This window comes from Plectrocnemia conspersa, unplaced genomic scaffold, assembly GCF_051122295.1.
Source record: "Plectrocnemia conspersa isolate PC_06_02 unplaced genomic scaffold, ASM5112229v1 ptg000002l, whole genome shotgun sequence".
Classification (NCBI taxonomy): domain Eukaryota; kingdom Metazoa; phylum Arthropoda; class Insecta; order Trichoptera; family Polycentropodidae; genus Plectrocnemia; species Plectrocnemia conspersa.
In genome coordinates, this window is record NW_028277166.1 from 1,993,104 (window position 1) to 2,011,746 (window position 18,643).

Below are 18,643 nucleotides of genomic sequence, written 5' to 3' on the forward strand. Positions count from 1 at the left end.
AATGTAAGAACAATCCATATATTCATATGAGACAAAAATAAATAACTATAACGAAATCCATGCAGCATAAATAGAATATTTATATATTCAATAATAACAACTACTATTATTTATATCGGGGTTAGGTGCAATCTTACTGACATATTGTGCAATATTATCGATTGGTTCTTATCAGTTTTTTTGGCACAATATATATATAATTATATATATTTGTTTTAATGAGTACATCTTCGAGTGTCTTGTAAAAATTGTTTAAAATAATAACAACCATCATGTGTTTGTATATTTTTATATAGACTATTCTAAAACATCGATTTTTTGTTATTAACTTATTTTTTATTAAAAGGATTATTTTATTCGTTTTTTTACTAACTAAAAATGGCCACACGCTCGTATCCGACTCTTTCAATATAAGCACACCAGGAAGCTCAACATTAATAAAATCTTTGCTATTAATTAACGGACGGTTCTCAAAAAAATTGAGAAGCGTTCAAACTTAATTGATAACATGGTTGACTATACATCGGATATTTATTCTCAATAGTTTTCAGATTGTAATTCATCTAAAGTAAAGTTATAAAAATAAAACTTTTGCAATCTAAGTAGAGCTTTTAAATTTTTTTTCATATAAACGGTTTGCTTTTATTTTCATCGGTCTAAATTTATATTTTTTTTTCACATCAATATATTTTAAGAATAAATATCCAATGTACAACGGTAACGAATTATGATTCATTAAAACTATCATAATACACATAAATATTAATTACTATACTTTTATTATACACATTTAGTTTCTATATGAATTTTAATAAATAAACGACAGCCGCCATTATATGCCTTAACGCCAATTAACATCACTGTGTGATAAAATAAATAAATAAAATTCAAATGCGCCAATAAATATTACATTCGGTATTATATGGTCAGTCTTTTTCGCTTTTCAAATATTGCAAAAATAAAAAAAAATCAGCAGCGCATTTTATTAATTTATTTAATTATTAAACGGACGATTTATTAGTTGAAAATATGTATTAATGTGCGTATGTTTTGCCTTTGATTTGCATCGAAAAATATTTCAGTGAAATACGCAAATATTTCGGTGAAATACTCAAATATTACGGTGAAATATGTAAATATTTTGACGATATACGTCAATACTTTTGTAGAATATTAAATATTCCGGCTAAAAACGCGGAATATTTCGACGAAATACGCAAGTATTTGGTGAGATACGCACATATTTTGATGAAATACGCAAATATTTCGACGATATACGTGAATACTTCGTGAGATACGCAAATACTATGGATATATACAGTAATATTTCTGCGAAATACGTGAATACTTCTGTGAAATACTTAAATATTTTGTGTAATATCCAAATATTCCGGCTAAATACGCGAAATATTTTGACAAGATGCGCAAATACTTTGTGAGATACGCATATACTTAGTTCAAATACGGTAATATTTCTGTGTAATACTCGGATACTTCGGATAAATACGTGGCGCAAATTTGAATACTCGGGTGGATTTGTCGACTTTGATCACTGTTAGTCACTGATAAGTGTGTTCACACGTTGTTGGCCGCATTCTTCGAGTCCGCGTTGTCTCCGTCGGCCAGTATGAAGCGCACTGGGGGCAGCTGGCGGGGATGTCGTCACTTGGCTTGCTTCGGCGTGCCGAAGCAGGGTTCGCTGTAGGCCACTGAAGGTCCGTCAGTGAAGGCCGACGGCCCTTCGGCGGAACACACAGAGTCCTCGGGAGTCCGCGAGGGCTCGCACTCGGTGACCTCCTGCTCGGCCCTCTGCGCCCTCTGCTTGTGATGTAGCGCCTAACCCCGCAAGATAAAACAATGAGGGATAATGTCAGGCCATATGCAGTGCACGAGTGCTTCGAAACCACCGAGATCCCACGATACCATCGCGCAAGCGGTGGAAGCGCCGCTTCTACAGTTTTTTTACACATTTAACTTACTTTTTTTACGTTTGCAAAGATGGTATCGTGGGGCGTAATATAATTATACTTATATTTTTATATAAGGAAGATCCATTATATAAAATATGTCACACACAAATTGTGAAATTTAAAAATAAATTTTAACTTACAAGCATTTTTAAAAAATAATTATACGTAAATTAAATACACAGTTAAATCAATATAATTTCAAATTTTTTCAAATAAAATTTAGAGCGAAATAAAAAAATTGCAAAATAATCAAATATGTATATATATGTGCCCTTCATGCTAATTGCAAATTAACCATAATAATAATAATAAACTTTATATATAAAAAAAATATTTATGTTATTTTTAAAAATATATAATTTTCGACAATCACAGCAAAAGTTATTACAACTTATTTTATTTGTTTATAACATTTAAATTTATTAAAATAATAATCAACCAGTTTTTTTATTACAGTAAAACCAATAACAGTATTTGATATACATAAATAATATTTGACAATATGTAATCAGCTTTTTAAACTCTTGAAAAGGCTATAAATATACCAAAAAGTATTCATTTGTAATAATGAATATATCTGGCACTTATTCTAAATTATTTTTAGCAAAATGACAAGCGTTAGCCTAATGCATTACAACGGAGTAAACTTAATCAAAAACTATTAAGTAATGAAATTTTTTTTAAATTTATAAATTTTTATTACAGCTTAGAATCAATAGATGTCACTAAGCTTATTTAATACGTTAATCATCTGTTAGATTAGGAAAATCTGAGAAAAACTAATCTGTGATGATCGATTGAAATTTTAGTTATATAACAATCAATAGTTCCGATCTCCCAGATACAATTAAAATTGAAAAACACTGAATGAACTTCTGAATGTTCTTTATACCTACTGGCCAATATCGCATTTTCCAGTTATTTTTAAACTATTTGATAAACTGCTTCCTAAGGCTTAGGTCCTTAAGTATTGATTTGAGGTGCTTAGGACCTAAGCACCTCAAATCAATACTTAAGGACAATTCATGCCTTATCAGTTTAACTTTCAGGAAGAGCACTCGATCATAGTGAAACACAATTTTTATTTATAAAGCGCTTAAAGAAAAAAATGTGTTAGTAAAGACTTTAAGTCATCACTCAAACTTTTGGTAAAGTGTGTCACATTAGAAATACATCAGTTGGAGTAAACCAAAATATTGTTATGGGACCGAAACTTTACTATAATTTATCTATAAACTGTAAGAAGTAAATTAAATCAAAGTATATATATTGTATACATAAAATAATCGATACTTAAACGCTCAGAATATGATTTATACTTATATTATATATATATGACAATGGTAAATAAAATATATACACTGAACAAAATGTTGTATTGTTTAATGTAAGCGCTGAGGTATTCAGAAAGCATGCGCGCGGGCATAAGCTGCGTTTTCTTCAGCATTTGAATGTTGAAGCAGCATTTTTAAATGTTACTAGCAATATTATAATCTGTAGTGAAATGAAATTACGAGTCATCTTTAATTTTATCAAATTTGTTCATGATATTTAATCAGCATATGCAGACAAAACAAAGCATTGACTATCTTACAGTTTTTATGATCTATTTTTTTGCTAGATAATCTGTCAAAATATATAAATCATTTAATGTGAGTAAGCTATTTTTAGTGAGTGCAAAATTAAAAATAATTGCATACTATTGGATTGACTGTTTGGTAAAACTGAAATTAGTATTATGACTTGTTCTCTTCATCTATTGATTTATTTTATTTTTTTTCTTGGAATTCGTATAATTTTTATATTTATTTTATATGTATTTTAAAAACTTAGTGTAGCAAACCTACTAAATAAATATTTTAAAACACTGAAATAAAAAATGGGTTACAATTATTTAATCTGTGATTGTCGATTTTATAAAAACATTTTTGCTTAAATATTTTTTTATATATAACATTTTCTTTAAATATCATAAATACATAGTATGTTCATGTGATAAAATAGTGATAGAAGGATTGTGAGTGAATAGTCGAATTAGCTACAAAATCTAAACATTCAACACGCAGGATCTGCAAACTTAGGGTTAACATGCCATCGATGATATATAACAATAATAGTTTAATCGTACTTCGAAAGTGTCAAAGAAAAAAATCAACTTTTAAGTTGTTTATCTCAAAACAGGCACTTTAACTAAAGGTGGTTGGTTGGGTTTGCATTTTTAAAAAAAGTTTTTCTCTGTCAAATCGCTTTTTGCTTTGGTGAGTAAATTTAAGCTCCATCGAGCTTTTATCGTCTTTTTTTAGAAAATTAAGGTAGGAAGTCGACTTCTTACCATGCATCTATGCGCGTTAATTGTTTGATTGGGGCCATTGTGTCAGATTTGTTATGGTAATGAAACCAGTCTCCTTACCTTCTCTCGGCTTCCCTTTTTCTACCGGACGGTAAGTAGTAGTGGTAATGTGGCAGAGGAAACAGAAAAACACAAGTGCTCGTTATACACACCAGATTATAGCCATTTATGTAGTAGTATATACAACAACGTCACGTTTTCGCTTAAAATTATCGTAGAGCACTTAGCCATTTTCTTATCTGATCCTCAAACGATGCTTCTACTTATAAACATATAAGATAGAAGTATCATTTAAAGATATACTGGTATTTTAGGACTATTAACTACGGCATGATCTCTCTAGGAGAGTTAAGATTCAACCTTCAAATCCGTAAACCTACGTATCTCTTACGAAAATTGTCGAAATGTCTCCAAAATATCAAAGCTTCTAAACACTATTTATATTAAATAAAAAAAGATAAGCGTTATATTAACATTTCGACAATCGATTAATAAATGCTTTACTAACTACTCTTAATTTAGTTAAGTCAATGTACAGGAACTAGTTCAAATTTAATCTTTAAAATTTCTGGTTTTTCTGGTATATTATATAGAAGGGGTATACAAATAAACGCCTATGTCCATATCAGATATTTTTAAGAAAACATTTTGCTAAGTACTGATTTTCAGTCCTTAAACTTAATAAAACGCTACGTATGCTTTAGTGATTCATTAGAATGTATTTAAAAAAAAATACAAATTGCGCCGCGCAGCGAAAAAATCACGTTTTACCTAAAACGATAACATATTTTTGGGGAAAAATTACATTACATACATAAATATATAAATAATACGCAGCATGAATATTTTGGGGATTTGAAACGGAATTTTAAAATTGTAACAGCAATTAACGAGCAGTGAGGAATTTTTCGAATTTATTCTTATAATCAAATATTTTTTTATATATTTATTTAAAAGAATCATATATTTATTTTAACAAAATTTAGATTTTAAAATATATTTTTTTAATGATATAACCTGAAATATTTTTTTTTATAATTTTGTAAAAAGCGTTTTATATTATATTAATAATATTAAAATGCAAATGTAACTACGTGTAGTGAGAAATTTTTATATTTTACTAAAAATGCATTTTTTTTATTTTCTTACAGAAAAACATGTTTTAAAATTATATTAAAATATTTTAATTAAAGTATAGACCACTCTTAATATTTAGCATATGCCAATTAAATTTAAAGGCTTTTTTATTGAATAAAAATATATATATTGTGATTCTTTTTCAGAATTGTTAAAGGCATAATCAAATATTTGTTACTTACTTATTTTTTATTTTATAAAATAATTTAAAATATAAATCTTTTGTATATACGAATTTAAAAAATATACTAAAGTCTGCTATTAATGTGTGGTTAAATAACAATATTAAACATTTTTTTTAAATTTCATTGCTTTTAATGGAACATAATAGTTTTATAGTTATTTAATTGTAATAATAATAACATATCATTAAATGTTGCAATAAATAAGTAAAACCTAATAAGAAATATACATATGTATAGTCCATCCAAGATGTTAACGCTCATCATCGTTGTTTTGGAAATAAGGGTGCGTGTACGCATGCGTGTATACATATAAAGTTTTCCTGTGAATTTGTTTACACCGATAAAAGAACGTTACCAATACTAAATCAGAGCTGTTTTAAGGGTAGGAAAACCATACGTTAGAAATTAAATTTAAAATTATAATGTGTCATATTTTTATTATAAATTATTGTCACGTTGTGGTATTTTGTAATCAATAAAACAATTTCTGTAACAATATATTGTTGTTTTTAAATATAATAAGCAAATATTCAACCTGGAGGGTAACTGCAAAGCTGCTCTCATGTTTTAGAGCTAAATATTAATATAAATAAACAAAATAAGCAAGAAAGTGATATTTTACATTTCACTCAACAAATTAAATTAAAAAAGGAAAAGTTAATTGAACGTGTAATTTCACATGGTCACCCTAAAATATTTCTCACCAATACTATATCGATGAGCGTTCACATCTTGGACGGACTATATGTATTATAGTTCCAGTAGCGCTTTCTAAACGATTTTTTTTATGTGTATATTTGTCCCACTTGACGCATTGGCGATAATGCTTTTAATTTGATTTAATATAACTTAAATATAAATTTGTAATAAAATTATAAATAGTAAATTCATAAACATATTACTGTCTGATTTTATAAAATACAAAAATATCTGTTTTTATATAAAAAACATAAATTTCCAATTAATTATATATATAAAATATGAACTACAGCCTGTTTATTTTTACGAGTCAGTGAAAATTACATTTTTTAATGCATGATCATCATGTGCTTTTAGCATGTAGTTGGTTTTTCACCGGGAGGGATATACTGGTAAGTATAAGGGCACATGAAAGTATTGTTCTTGAGGTACATTGGTTCTGATTGTAATTTTCATCACCCATTTTATGTAATTTTTAAGGTACAAGTATTTTTTTTAAATTAAAAATTATAAGTAAATCTCATAATCGCTGTTTAAATTTATTTTTTCACAAAAAATTAACGGGAAATGATTTAAACATGATTTTGATTATATAAGTTTTATTTATTTAAAAACTTTGGGATCCATTAGTTTATTAAAATGAGCCGCTACAAAAACTAACGCGTTAAAAGCGTCATAAACGTCAGCAGGCAAGTTGCAAAACCTTTGTTTAACAAGTGATGCATCTTCAATATCATTTGGAATTCACATCCAAAAACACTCCATCAATAAATTTGTTGCTAGATTCTCACTTGAACGGCTAGGCACGATAATAAGGTTTTCAGAAAAAAATAGACAGATAATACTAAACCTAACTACACCCCCAAATCTTTGTAATTGGACGTTGCAACTTAGCCTCCCTAAGGCAGACCATACGCAGCGTTCAAATCGACATTTCCGTTAGGAATTCGCTTCCGACAACACTCCATAAATTTCCATGTTAGTTCCTCAACTTGAATACATGTAAAAGTGGAGCAAAATCGACTAACATACACGGACAAAACCGAGAAAACAGCAGTTTATCTCTTTACTTTAACTCTTGTTCATAATCTAGAGTTCAACAGATCATCAGAAGCGACTTGATCCTTTAAAAGCAGACAAGACTAGGAGTACTTCATTTATATATGAAAAATATTATACGAACTCTACGCTAATTGACTCAAAATTGTTTAGACTCCTAATACTTAATAGACTATATTTTTGCTATGAATAAATATAAGTTTTTGAATATGGACATAGACGATTGTGTATTAAAAATATCCGTAGACTATAGCAACTTTTAGCTGAACAAAGTCACAACTATAGCAAACATTTGATGTTAAACCCTTCATATATATAAACACCAGAAATAATCTTAAGATGCACTAGCAAATATTTATACAAAGTTGTTACAAACAAATACAATATTTCACTAACAACTTTTTATAATATATTTTGGGGTCGATCCTCAAAAAAAAAAATACATTTATTATTTTATTTTGTTGACTTTTAGATATTTTACGAATACCGTCAGTAAAATCTGAAATCAATCTTGATAAGTGACGCCTAGGTCCATAATGAGCCACTTGTATAGTTTTTCTCTGTGACGTCATCTAAAAATGTCTGCTTTTAGATAATCTACGCTACATACCGTGTCGCACTGTCAATCCTGCAAATTCGGTGGTTAGTAAAGGTCCAAGCCAGGGGTGATTTGTTTTATTATATTAATTATTTGTTCTTTATTCCTGGCTTAGAACTATAGTGTCTCTAAGTTGTGATTTATGGTGATGGTGGTGTGTTTGTGTTTTTTGTGTGTAATATTGGAGTCGATCGTGATTTACATGATTACCTGAAGGCTGAAGCGCCGGTGAGCCACCTTGCGACCACCTCGGCGTTTGGAGATGTGAGGATTATCGGCCCTCAGGGTCTTGTTCCTGAGGACCTCTAGTTGCGTGTAAAGTCTCTTGAGCTCAGCCCTGATGTCCTCTGGGTTCATGTCGGCTATGTTCAGCTCGGAAACATCGCCATCGGCATTTAGAGCTCCTGCCTCGCCTCGAAAAGCGTCCACTGGAAGTCGGCAGGAGTACTCTTGGGCGAGTGACCTCACCTAAAATTATTAAAAACAATAATATGAAATATTATACAGGAGAAAAAAAATTGTTTTCTCTATCAATATTTATTTGCTCATTTTTAACCAGTAACTGTAGATGTAATAATTTACAATGTGGAAATTGGCAGAGTTTTCTGAAAAATGCAATCTTTCTAATGGAATATGGTTTAGGCAACGTTTCAAAAGACATTCGTTATATCGAATATAGCTTCAGAATTATTATCATCGAATGGGAGTAATAAATTATTTGGATAGTAGCGAAATTCTGGAGTTGTATGAGTGAATCGATAATCTATATTTTATTAGATGAATTTTGAAAGGCCCAAGATAAAATTTGTTCAAAGAATAAAATTCATATTTTCAGTTTTTACCCTAATTGATATTAATTGATACTGATAATTAATCGCTGGTAATCAATAAGTGTTTTAGAAAATAATATTAACGCGTCTTTGCCTATATATTAATAAATAATAAATATATAGGAGTAGTATAAATCGATAATTAATATAATACTAATTTCAGGTTCATCAATTAAACTACTCTTATATTTAAAACCAGAGGAATTAACTTATGATATTAAATCATAAAAGGGCAAATTATCTTGGGTTAAAGCATTTTAACTGTCTAAAAATGGGTTTCTTTGCTATAATAGGATTTCATCGTGGGAAAGCTTTTAACAGAATAAGTCACAAAATATTCGACATTAATAAAAAATGATTAAGATATGCGTCGCCTTGAAACAAGCTAATGCATGCATTCGGGATTTCCTCGAAACGGCTGTTTCTAATCTAAATTAGCAGCCAACGGAAATTCATTTAAAAAAAACTCATAATGTACCAAAAATGGGGCAAAAAATCTCCTATGAAACGCAAGCCACTAAAAATAAAAAAAATCGTTTTTTTAAAAGTTAAAAAAAGGACGTTTTTTAGATTTTTTTTTATTGGCATTCTCCAGAACTTTTAAAATTGGACTGCAACCAAGAGGAAGTCGACACATTTTTTTTGTAAATAAACGCATTTTTTATAAATAAAAATTCGAGTGATGCTGCCGGGGCTCGAACCCGCAACCTTAGAGTGACTAGTCTGAAACGTTACGAACTACGTTGAAATAAAAATCAATTAGCATGCATGCAAGCATGAGATGCGTCTACGTATTATTAAATATTTCTGATAACACAGCAGGGTTTATAGTAGGTTTTTCAGTCCTGGTAACAGTAACCCAATTTATTATAATATCACCGAAATCGATTCTAATATTTTAAAATGTTACTGTATGAGACAGATATACTCTGCCTTTTATATACTTTATGATTCTGAAGCCTTATAAAAATATGGAAGAAGCTCTCTTTTTCCCATTTTAGTCGCACACATTCGAATTGACACTCAGACAAATCGTTATAAATTTATGCCTCGGCACCGCGTACTCTCCGCTTCGACAGAAGCACATATTGACAGGGAAAGATAAACAAAAGCCTGCGCCCCCGAGGGGGCGATCGTGGCCTGGTGGTATCTCCTCCGCTGTTCAAACACTAAATTGCGCGTTTTTTCATCCCAGCGCGTAAACGCACAACACAAACACCACTACTTTCTGGCACGTTTGTAAATAAACAAATTCTCTTTGGCACCGAACGAGATTTAACTCGCATTAGGGGGATCGCGCGGGGTTGGTGCGAATTGACGAAATGCGCACAAGTTACCCTGGGACGTTACTGTGCATACGTGATGCGAGGAAAAGGGAAGAGAGAGGATCCAAAACCTGTGTAAGGATTGATGAGATTGATTTTTGGATTGGAGACCGTTTGAAGGGCGTGTCAAAGAAACTTGGGATAAATTAAACATGGTTCAATGCAGGTCACCAATTGAAGCCTTCCTTGGAAAAAGGGTGAATATAAAAATTAAACATTCACAAGAGAGACAACAAATCTTTCTTGTAGTTAATATTTAGAATATCAATGTCTCAAATTGTCTCAAATCAATTATAAGCCTGCTAGGAAAATCAAAAAAAAAGACCAGCTGATATTTGGTTATTTAAATCAAAACCACGCATTTTAAGTGGGTGCAAATCTGTATGCCGAACGTTGAGCTGAACCATGAAATGCAAAGAGAGAAGCGGCGGTTTTTGCGATCTTTAATGGTCTGAAGTTAGATTGGCATTCTTTTAGTCAAAAATATACATTGAATTTTGACCAGGTATTACAAAAAAATTGACAAAATTTTAATAATTCCGAATGAAATACAATAATATTTGTTTTGAAATATTTTATCCATAATATAAAATAGATAGAGAACAAAATATTTGTTTAAAAAAAACTGTTGCCAACCCTATTTTTGTACTCATAAGTATATATAGGCATTCTGGTTTTTTTATTTTTTTTCATTTCTAGAGAAATGAAAATTCTTATTTTTATTTTTCAATTTTTTCAGGAATTTCCGAAAAAATTTGATAAATAAAAAATATATAAAAAATGTGATATATTATTATAATATTACAGGAAATTATTATATATATCTTTTTATAGGCTCCGAATTCACCGCCAGCAATTAGTCGCTAACAACCGCCGCGTCAATTAATCGCATAAACAATTTATTGCCTACAATTTCTCGATAACAGCTACCACACATTATTTTATTTTTTTTAAATTTAAATCGCGCCGACATTAGCGCCCAAAATAATTTTATTTTATATTTTTGACTATACATTTAAAAAAAAATACATACATAAAAAAACTTTTCTGACAAAATTACATATTACTTAAGATTAATCGGTATTTTTACTGGTACCCATCCATAAAATTTTTAATGATTTCCAAACTGCTTACCGGTAGCAAATTAGATGTTTATGGAAAATACAATAAAATACCTTTTTGACATGTAGTTTTAAATTAAACGATTATTTATTAATACGCAAGTGCTTTAGAGAAAGTAGAGTTGACACAATATTAATAAGATTATTATTATTAATAAAATATATAAAGAAAAAAAAATTGCACGCTAAAACCACCACACCCTTGGTTTTGTTTTTTTTGTTCTAAAAATTATCTTTAGGAAAAAAATGGTTTAGGAAAAAAATTTTAATACATGCAATCAACTAATTCTCACGCAGATTCTTATTATTTGATTAATCATGTATTTCTTAGATTACCAAAGCAAAGGGCTGAAGAAAGTAGTGGAAAAAATTGTTTTTGTGAAAAAATGTGGAAAAAAACAATTTTTGCCATTTACCTATTTTAAACCTCTAATAAAAGAAAGTGGCATACTATCAACATCTTTGAATACAATGGTATAAGAAATACATAAGAAAAACGTAAAAAATATTCGTGAAAATTTATTTTATAACAAAAAAAGACCTTACAATAATTATTACGAAATTTGGAAATTTCTCGAAAAATGAGAATTCTTGATTTGACATTTTTCTCGAGAAGAATGTTTTTTAGCTTTTCAGACTTTTTTGTGTCTTATTTGCGTGGACTATTAATACAGTGGTTACAGTACATATAATACGTAGCAAGTTAGTAGTAAATTGATTTCGCCAATCTCTTATCTTTACAGATAAATCTTCCAATCAACTTAAAAAAACGACAATTAATTCCAAGCAAATACAAAGTTTTATTGATTTTCGACAGAATCTGCATTTTTTAAATAAAATATTACATTAAAATTAAGTGCAATTTTTAAAAATAAATTACAGGTTAATTAAATATTATTTTTAATTTAGTGAATAAATTATTAAACCCATTTATAATACAGTACGATTAATAGTCTCTAAACCCCAATGCAGCATGAACATGATTCATCTCGACCCACTATTTTGATTATCTTTGAAAGGTTAATGTAAGCATAAGTCATTTCCGATTCGAATTTTCTCGCCTTTGTTTGAAAAGAGAGACGATTCATTTCCGGTGAAAAACTATTTATCCAATTATTCTGGAAACATTGTATGAAATTCTTTATTAAGTTTACATTATATATATTATTAATACAGAATAAATTTAATATAAATTATGAATAACTTGCTATTTTATTCTCAAACATATTTTGGTCTTATTAAAAAAAAAGTTTTTTTCATTACTTTTACGAAATTTTCTGTACAAAATAATTTGATGCACAAAAAGTTATAATCTCCTATTTCAGAATATTCTAACCACAATCGCTCATTAATAAACCGCAAAGTTTAGAATGATACCACAAAGACTAAATGTATAAAAAGCGATATTGTATTTTATTTTAAAGAACAAATCAAATATTAGTTTTAAGGCGATTTTAATGCAAATATATGAGGTATTTCTCATTTAGATAAAATTGTGGGACAATATAATATTGGTGCTCAAAACGATGAAGGAGAAAAACTGGTGGAATTCTGCCAAGAAAATAAATTCGCCATTCTGAATACATGGTTTAAACAATATTTAAGACTTTTGCATACATTGAAAATAGATGTAGAAATTAAATAGATTATGGTATATTTAACACTAGATAGAAATCATCTATCTTTAAAATCAAATCTGGCTCAGACCACAATTACTTGTCGAAAACATGAGGTTAAAACTCAAAAAAATAATCAAAACAAGACTCTGCAAGACTACAACCTGTCCTTTTGAATAATAATGTTTATTGTGAAAGTACTACCTAGAAAGCGTGTGCTTTTGAAGGCAATGTACCGATCTTTTTATTTATTGTATAATATGCATAAAAAAGGGTTAAAGGAATCAGTATATAGGTACATCTCAAACAACTGTAGTTTAGTTCAGATTCATTATTTGAGGTCGGTTTTTACTTTTTTTATAAATATATTCTTGCTATGATTTTTTTCACAGTTGGGTCCCTCAAGAAGAACGGGCTCTAGGAAATTGTCCCCTCTCCCACTCCCTCCTCGGCAAGTTTGCATATAATATAAATCAAGCCAGATTGATTGTCAGCGTCTGATAACGGATTGGGACTAAAATCATTTGGCAACAGATTAGCTTTAATAATTACCAAAAGAATTAGAAACAGTAATATAAATTCGTCTTGTAAAATCCATATATTTTAAAACACATACGCGCTTGTTGGAAGGAAAGTAGTCAGTATCCTGTTCCGTTTAAAACGGTTAGCACCGTTTCTTAACCCGAATTGCCCTGGGGGCGACCGAGCCTCCTTAACATTTGAAACAGCTCGTCATCCCTCGCACTGCGATAAGGGAGTGTCACGTAATTTAATTAAATCCTCAACGAGACTCAAAAGACGCGGAGAGACCATTACGCTAAATGGCCGGCGAAACAAATGTGTAGGATCTGGAGCAGTTCCTTGTGGGCGGTTAGAAGTTATAGGTAGCTACCTGTTTGTGTTGATACCACAGCTTAGGCGTGAATATGAGCAGGATGACGACCGTGGACGTGAGCTGCGAACGTAGAAAGTAAGCCAAGTACACGTAGTCGGGGTGTAGAGTGGTTAGGTAGATGGCCCTCAGGATGTAGAACACTCCAGAAACGACGGCTTCCACACAGATGGCGGCGCACAGGAAACGCCTCTCCTGAAACACATAATCCATTAAATGTTGCCGTTCACTATAAGCAAAGACACACCATCTAAAACTACTATAAAAATAATTTAAAGAAGTTTTACGAGCTTTAGAAATTATTATTTTGCTTACAAAATGAATTATTAATTCGTTCTTAGTGGCAAATGTAAGATTAAAATAAACGACGCCATGACATAGCAATATATTTCTTGCTAACAAAAATAGCTGTTTTATTAAAAATAACACTGTTGAGCAACCCCTAAATAAATTCAATGAAATACCTTAGCCCTTGACTTAAACTACTCTCTGAATTGTAAGAAAAAATTCGAAAACAATCGGCCTTTTAAGGTTTGAGGACCCTAGGGGTGTGACTTTGTAGCTAATGATAAGCTTAGTGGAATATAGTTAGAGTTTTATTAGATTATATAACAGTTGCGACAGACAATAATATGCGCGATGTTTTTTCCGAGCGGTGGTGGAGAAGCTGGCGCATGAATAATGTCCGTGGGAGGTCCTCAAAGGTCGAGTAGGTGGCGTGGCAGCGACTGTACAGCAGAAGTTGATCCCTCTCTGCTACGTTGGTTCTCGCGTGGAGGAGTTCCTCTCAGGATGTGAGCGCCCATGATATTATCCTGTCCGTGGGCGGCGGGCGTCTGCCTTCTCATTATCGGAGTTCAGGCTTAAAAATCCAGCACTGTAACTCACACTCATGCAGCGACCATCCAGCCAATAGATGTACTCGTTTCTTAGGGTAGCGAAGTATGTATACGTCTTTATAAAGCGACATTCTCTTGATGGGCATTGTCCAAGGTCGTATTGCATTGCGACGAGAATCTTGTGGATTCAGTGATTTATAATATATCCATGACCGTTTCGTAACAAAGAAATATTTTCTCAATGACGGATAATATCTACAGTGAGAATACTTGCGCGTTATTTTTTCTGATCGTAACAAGGGCTTTTGTGTGCTATCCCATCCTTTACGCTATTAACTTGTTTCCTTGTTGATGGACAATAATTTTGGTCATAATAAGCTATGAGTTTTGAGAATAATTTACTGAATTTTGGTCATAATAAATTATGAGTATATATAGAATAAGGCCCTTTCAAACGTGGGAATCTGATTGCTGTTAAAAATATTAAATTAATATTATCTAGCACATTCAATTGTGTAAACTTAATTTTTTTAATAGACGCTATTTTGTTTTAAAATAAAAAATAGGGATTTTTACTAAGCTTAAGTAATTTTATTATAATTAAATCGTTAAATAATTTTATTAAAATTAATACTAGCTGTCGGTACCTCACTGTCGTGATGTACCGAAGCTAGCGAGTGTGTGGATACCGGACCTTTAACTTTTTTGGTTTAAATATTATTTTTGCTTTGTTCTGATTTTTTAAAATCTATTTTTAAATTTAATAGTTAAATAAAACAATAAAATCATTGTGTACCTGTGCGATTTACAACATAAATGGGGAGAGATCGTCCGAGAGATATGCGGTTGATCATAGTGCATTTTTTACTGTTACTGCGTAAATTTGCGCACTACATATACAAATATTTAGAATTTTTAATGATAGTCAAAATGATTCAATCTATAAAAAACTACTTAACATTCACAACTTAGCTAAATATTTCCAGAAGAAAATATTTTTTATTTATTATTTAATTTCTTGTTAAATAGGTAATTAAAATATTTACAATATCCACCCTTTAAATAACTTTGATAGCGTTCTGATTAAATCTAAAAAAGTTGTTTAACCCAAGGCCAATATATCCCAAACCTAGTTGTGTCATTGCAAATTATAGAAATACGATCAGTGTTGGCAAAACGGATACGATGCTCTCAAGTGTAAATTGTCTTAAAAAAACAAAGTTTCCTTTCGCGGTATTGTTCTTTTTTTGTTAAATGTAATGTACAACAATCTCGCAAAAAAAATTGTGAGTATGCTTACATAATTCCACTTTCTAAGATAATCTTTGCAAACGTATGCAGAACGAGAAGGCATATCGATAAACATATTTTGTATCACATCAAGTCATCGCAAGCTTTATTTCAAAACTAAGCCCGACAACAAAGCGCTTTTATAAAAAATATTATGTTTGTTCACATTCTACAAAAAAACTAAAAAAGTCGCACATCTACGGTGACATTTTCCGTTTTAAAATAAAGCTTACTCATTGATTTTTAATAATAAATTTAATAAAATTCAGTGCAATAAATGGCATCTAAGATGCAGAACTGGTTGATCTTAGGACAAAAAATATTAATCAAGAATTTGGTGCTTTCTGATAATAGCCAATCCAAATCTTAGGAAGCGAGATATGCTAGTTTTAATTCCCCTATAAAAACAAATTGATCCAAAACATGTGAAGAAACTCTTGTTTATATTGAGGCAAAAGCTAAATAATATTTTTAACCACAGGTAGAAAAATTCCACAGCCGCCAATATAATTAAAATGTAGGATTGATGAATGTGTATTAAATATAATTGTTAGTATTGTTAGATTTGTTACACTTTTTAGTTTGTCGATTGGGCAGATATATTTGTTACTTTGTGATATTCAATCAATGTACACACTTAAAATTGTGTCATACAAAAATGAGACCACACAAATTAAATATACATAAATATAAAACGCATTCGCGTACAAATTACCAGGAAAAACATTTAAAAGTCCTCCGGTGTAGTCCACCTATACAAAGCCAGATAACGATACGTATGTATATCCTTTTTACTCTCATTACAATTATGCACAAGGGGAACGAATATAATTGCAATAAAAAAATATTTGTAACAAAGGCATCCGACGCAATTAAAATAATGAATTTCGGAGTCACTGCTGCATACACAAAAGCTATCGCTGTTTGATCAACGAATAAATATGGCACAATCATTTTTTTTAATATACATTTTAAAAAGCTGCAATACTTTTTTATGTATATACATAATTTACGAGTGGCTCAAAAATTGTCGAGCCTCGGTTGCTTGGATGATTTAACTCGGTTATTTGTGTGATCGTAGACAGTTTGTAACCTATTGCGGTCGATTGTCGAAAGAATATTTTACCCCTACTGGGGTTCCTCAAGGGTCCAACATGGGACCTCTACTCTTTATGTTATTTATTAATGACATAAATACGGCAGCTACAAATTAAACTGTTGTTTAATGATTAAACAAAAGTCGAAATTGCTGAATTTATAATAGATGTTGATGTGAACTTTGAAATTACTGAAGAACTTAAATGCATGCGCTCGTTAAAGGGAACTACATCGGGATGTCATATTTTTCGTAAATTTCTGGAAGGACTTTCAACTTTGAAAGTAACTACAACAAACATATGTAATATTACAACTGATGGTGTAAAAAACATGACGGGGAAAAAAAATAATAAAACATACACTATGTAACATCAAGATGCCCTGTGTAAATCTGCATTGAATATGAAACCTGTGCTTGAGAATGTTTCTTTGTTGCAAAACGGTCACGGATATCATAAATCATTGAATCCACAAGATTCCCGTTGCAATTCAATACGTCCTTGGACAATGTCCATTAAGCGAACGTCACTTTCTAAAGGCGTAAACCTACTTCGCCGTTCTAATAAGTGACTACAGCGATTGGCTGGATGATTGCTGCATAATTGTGATCAAGTCAGCAAGCTTTGCAGCCCTGAACTCCGATAAGTAAGGTAGTCACTAGCAGACACTCGAAGAAACCAACAGACGCCCGCGGTCAACATACTGTCATAGGCGGTCACATCCCGAGAGAAACTTCTCCATACGATCATCACCGTAGCAGAGAGGAATTAACTTCCGCTTTACACTCACTGTCACGCCACTAGACTTCTAAGGACCTCCCACGGACATCCCCCTTGCGCCAGCTTCTCCACTCCCTTCTCGCTGGTTACGAAGTCACACCCTTAAGGTTTTCAAACCCTATTTTTTTTATTCTTACTATGTATTATTTTGTATATTTTTTGTGTTTTAGTATTGAATATAATCTGTTAGGTCGCGATAATTTTAATTATATTTAGCACACTCAGATAGATTTATTGGCGCTTATCAACTAATCATATAAAGGAAAACCGCAATAATACCTGGAACTGTGTAAAGGCATTCCGGCTGGCGTAGCTCAAATGGATTCCGAACACCAAAATGAGCATCTCTCCGGCCTCCGTTACGTAATCCCACCACACCGGCTTGCACGCCAAGAACAGCTCCCCAGAGGACGTCTGTCCTATCCTCATCAGACTATACTGCTCCCTGATGAAGTTGAGACTGGAAGCGGTGAATGCGGCCAAGTAGCACAAAACGGCGACCACCTGCAACAACAAAATGGCAAATTGTTTATCTTACGTGGCGGTTCTAACTTAACTCGCATGCGACCTCAAAGGGGGATGCAATGAATACCCCTGTCAGTGTGTAATCGCATTCTGAATAGAGCATACCGGTAGTAGTTGCCGTACGTCACGTCCATTAATGCTGTGTATAGCCTGGGGATGTAACGACTTAAATTAATACACTGAGTTTTCGCACTACAATGAATCCCACAATCTCGAGCTTTGGAATGCTGCCACGAACTTCTTAATTGGATGCAGTCAGGCGCGGGGATGTTGTGTGCTCGTGTTCATTGTTTTTATTTATTGTATGCTCTTTATTACTTACAGATATAC

The 18,643-nt window shown here is 31.4% G+C and overlaps 1 protein-coding gene across 4 annotated transcripts in view; it reads right to left on the reverse strand.

Moving 5' to 3' along the window:
• Positions 1-616: 616 nt before the first annotated feature.
• The window catches only part of smog (G-protein coupled receptor 158 smog), a 148,708-nt gene continuing 130,681 nt past the window's right edge, over positions 617-18,643 (reverse strand). For 2 of the 4 annotated variants that reach the window (XM_088181304.1, XM_088181305.1), the window contains exons 10-14: positions 18,068-18,292; positions 13,783-13,977; positions 8,209-8,466; positions 4,381-4,401; positions 617-1,836 (exon numbers count right to left, since the gene is read on the reverse strand). In XM_088181304.1, the coding sequence (XP_088037430.1) occupies positions 1,663-1,836; positions 4,381-4,401; positions 8,209-8,466; positions 13,783-13,977; positions 18,068-18,292 (873 nt within the window). In that variant the 3' untranslated portion in view covers positions 617-1,662. Of the gene's footprint in view, positions 1,837-4,221; positions 4,402-8,208; positions 8,467-13,782; positions 13,978-18,067; positions 18,293-18,643 lie in introns of those variants that run through there. The other 2 variants (XM_088181306.1, XM_088181307.1) reach the window with 2 other exon arrangements.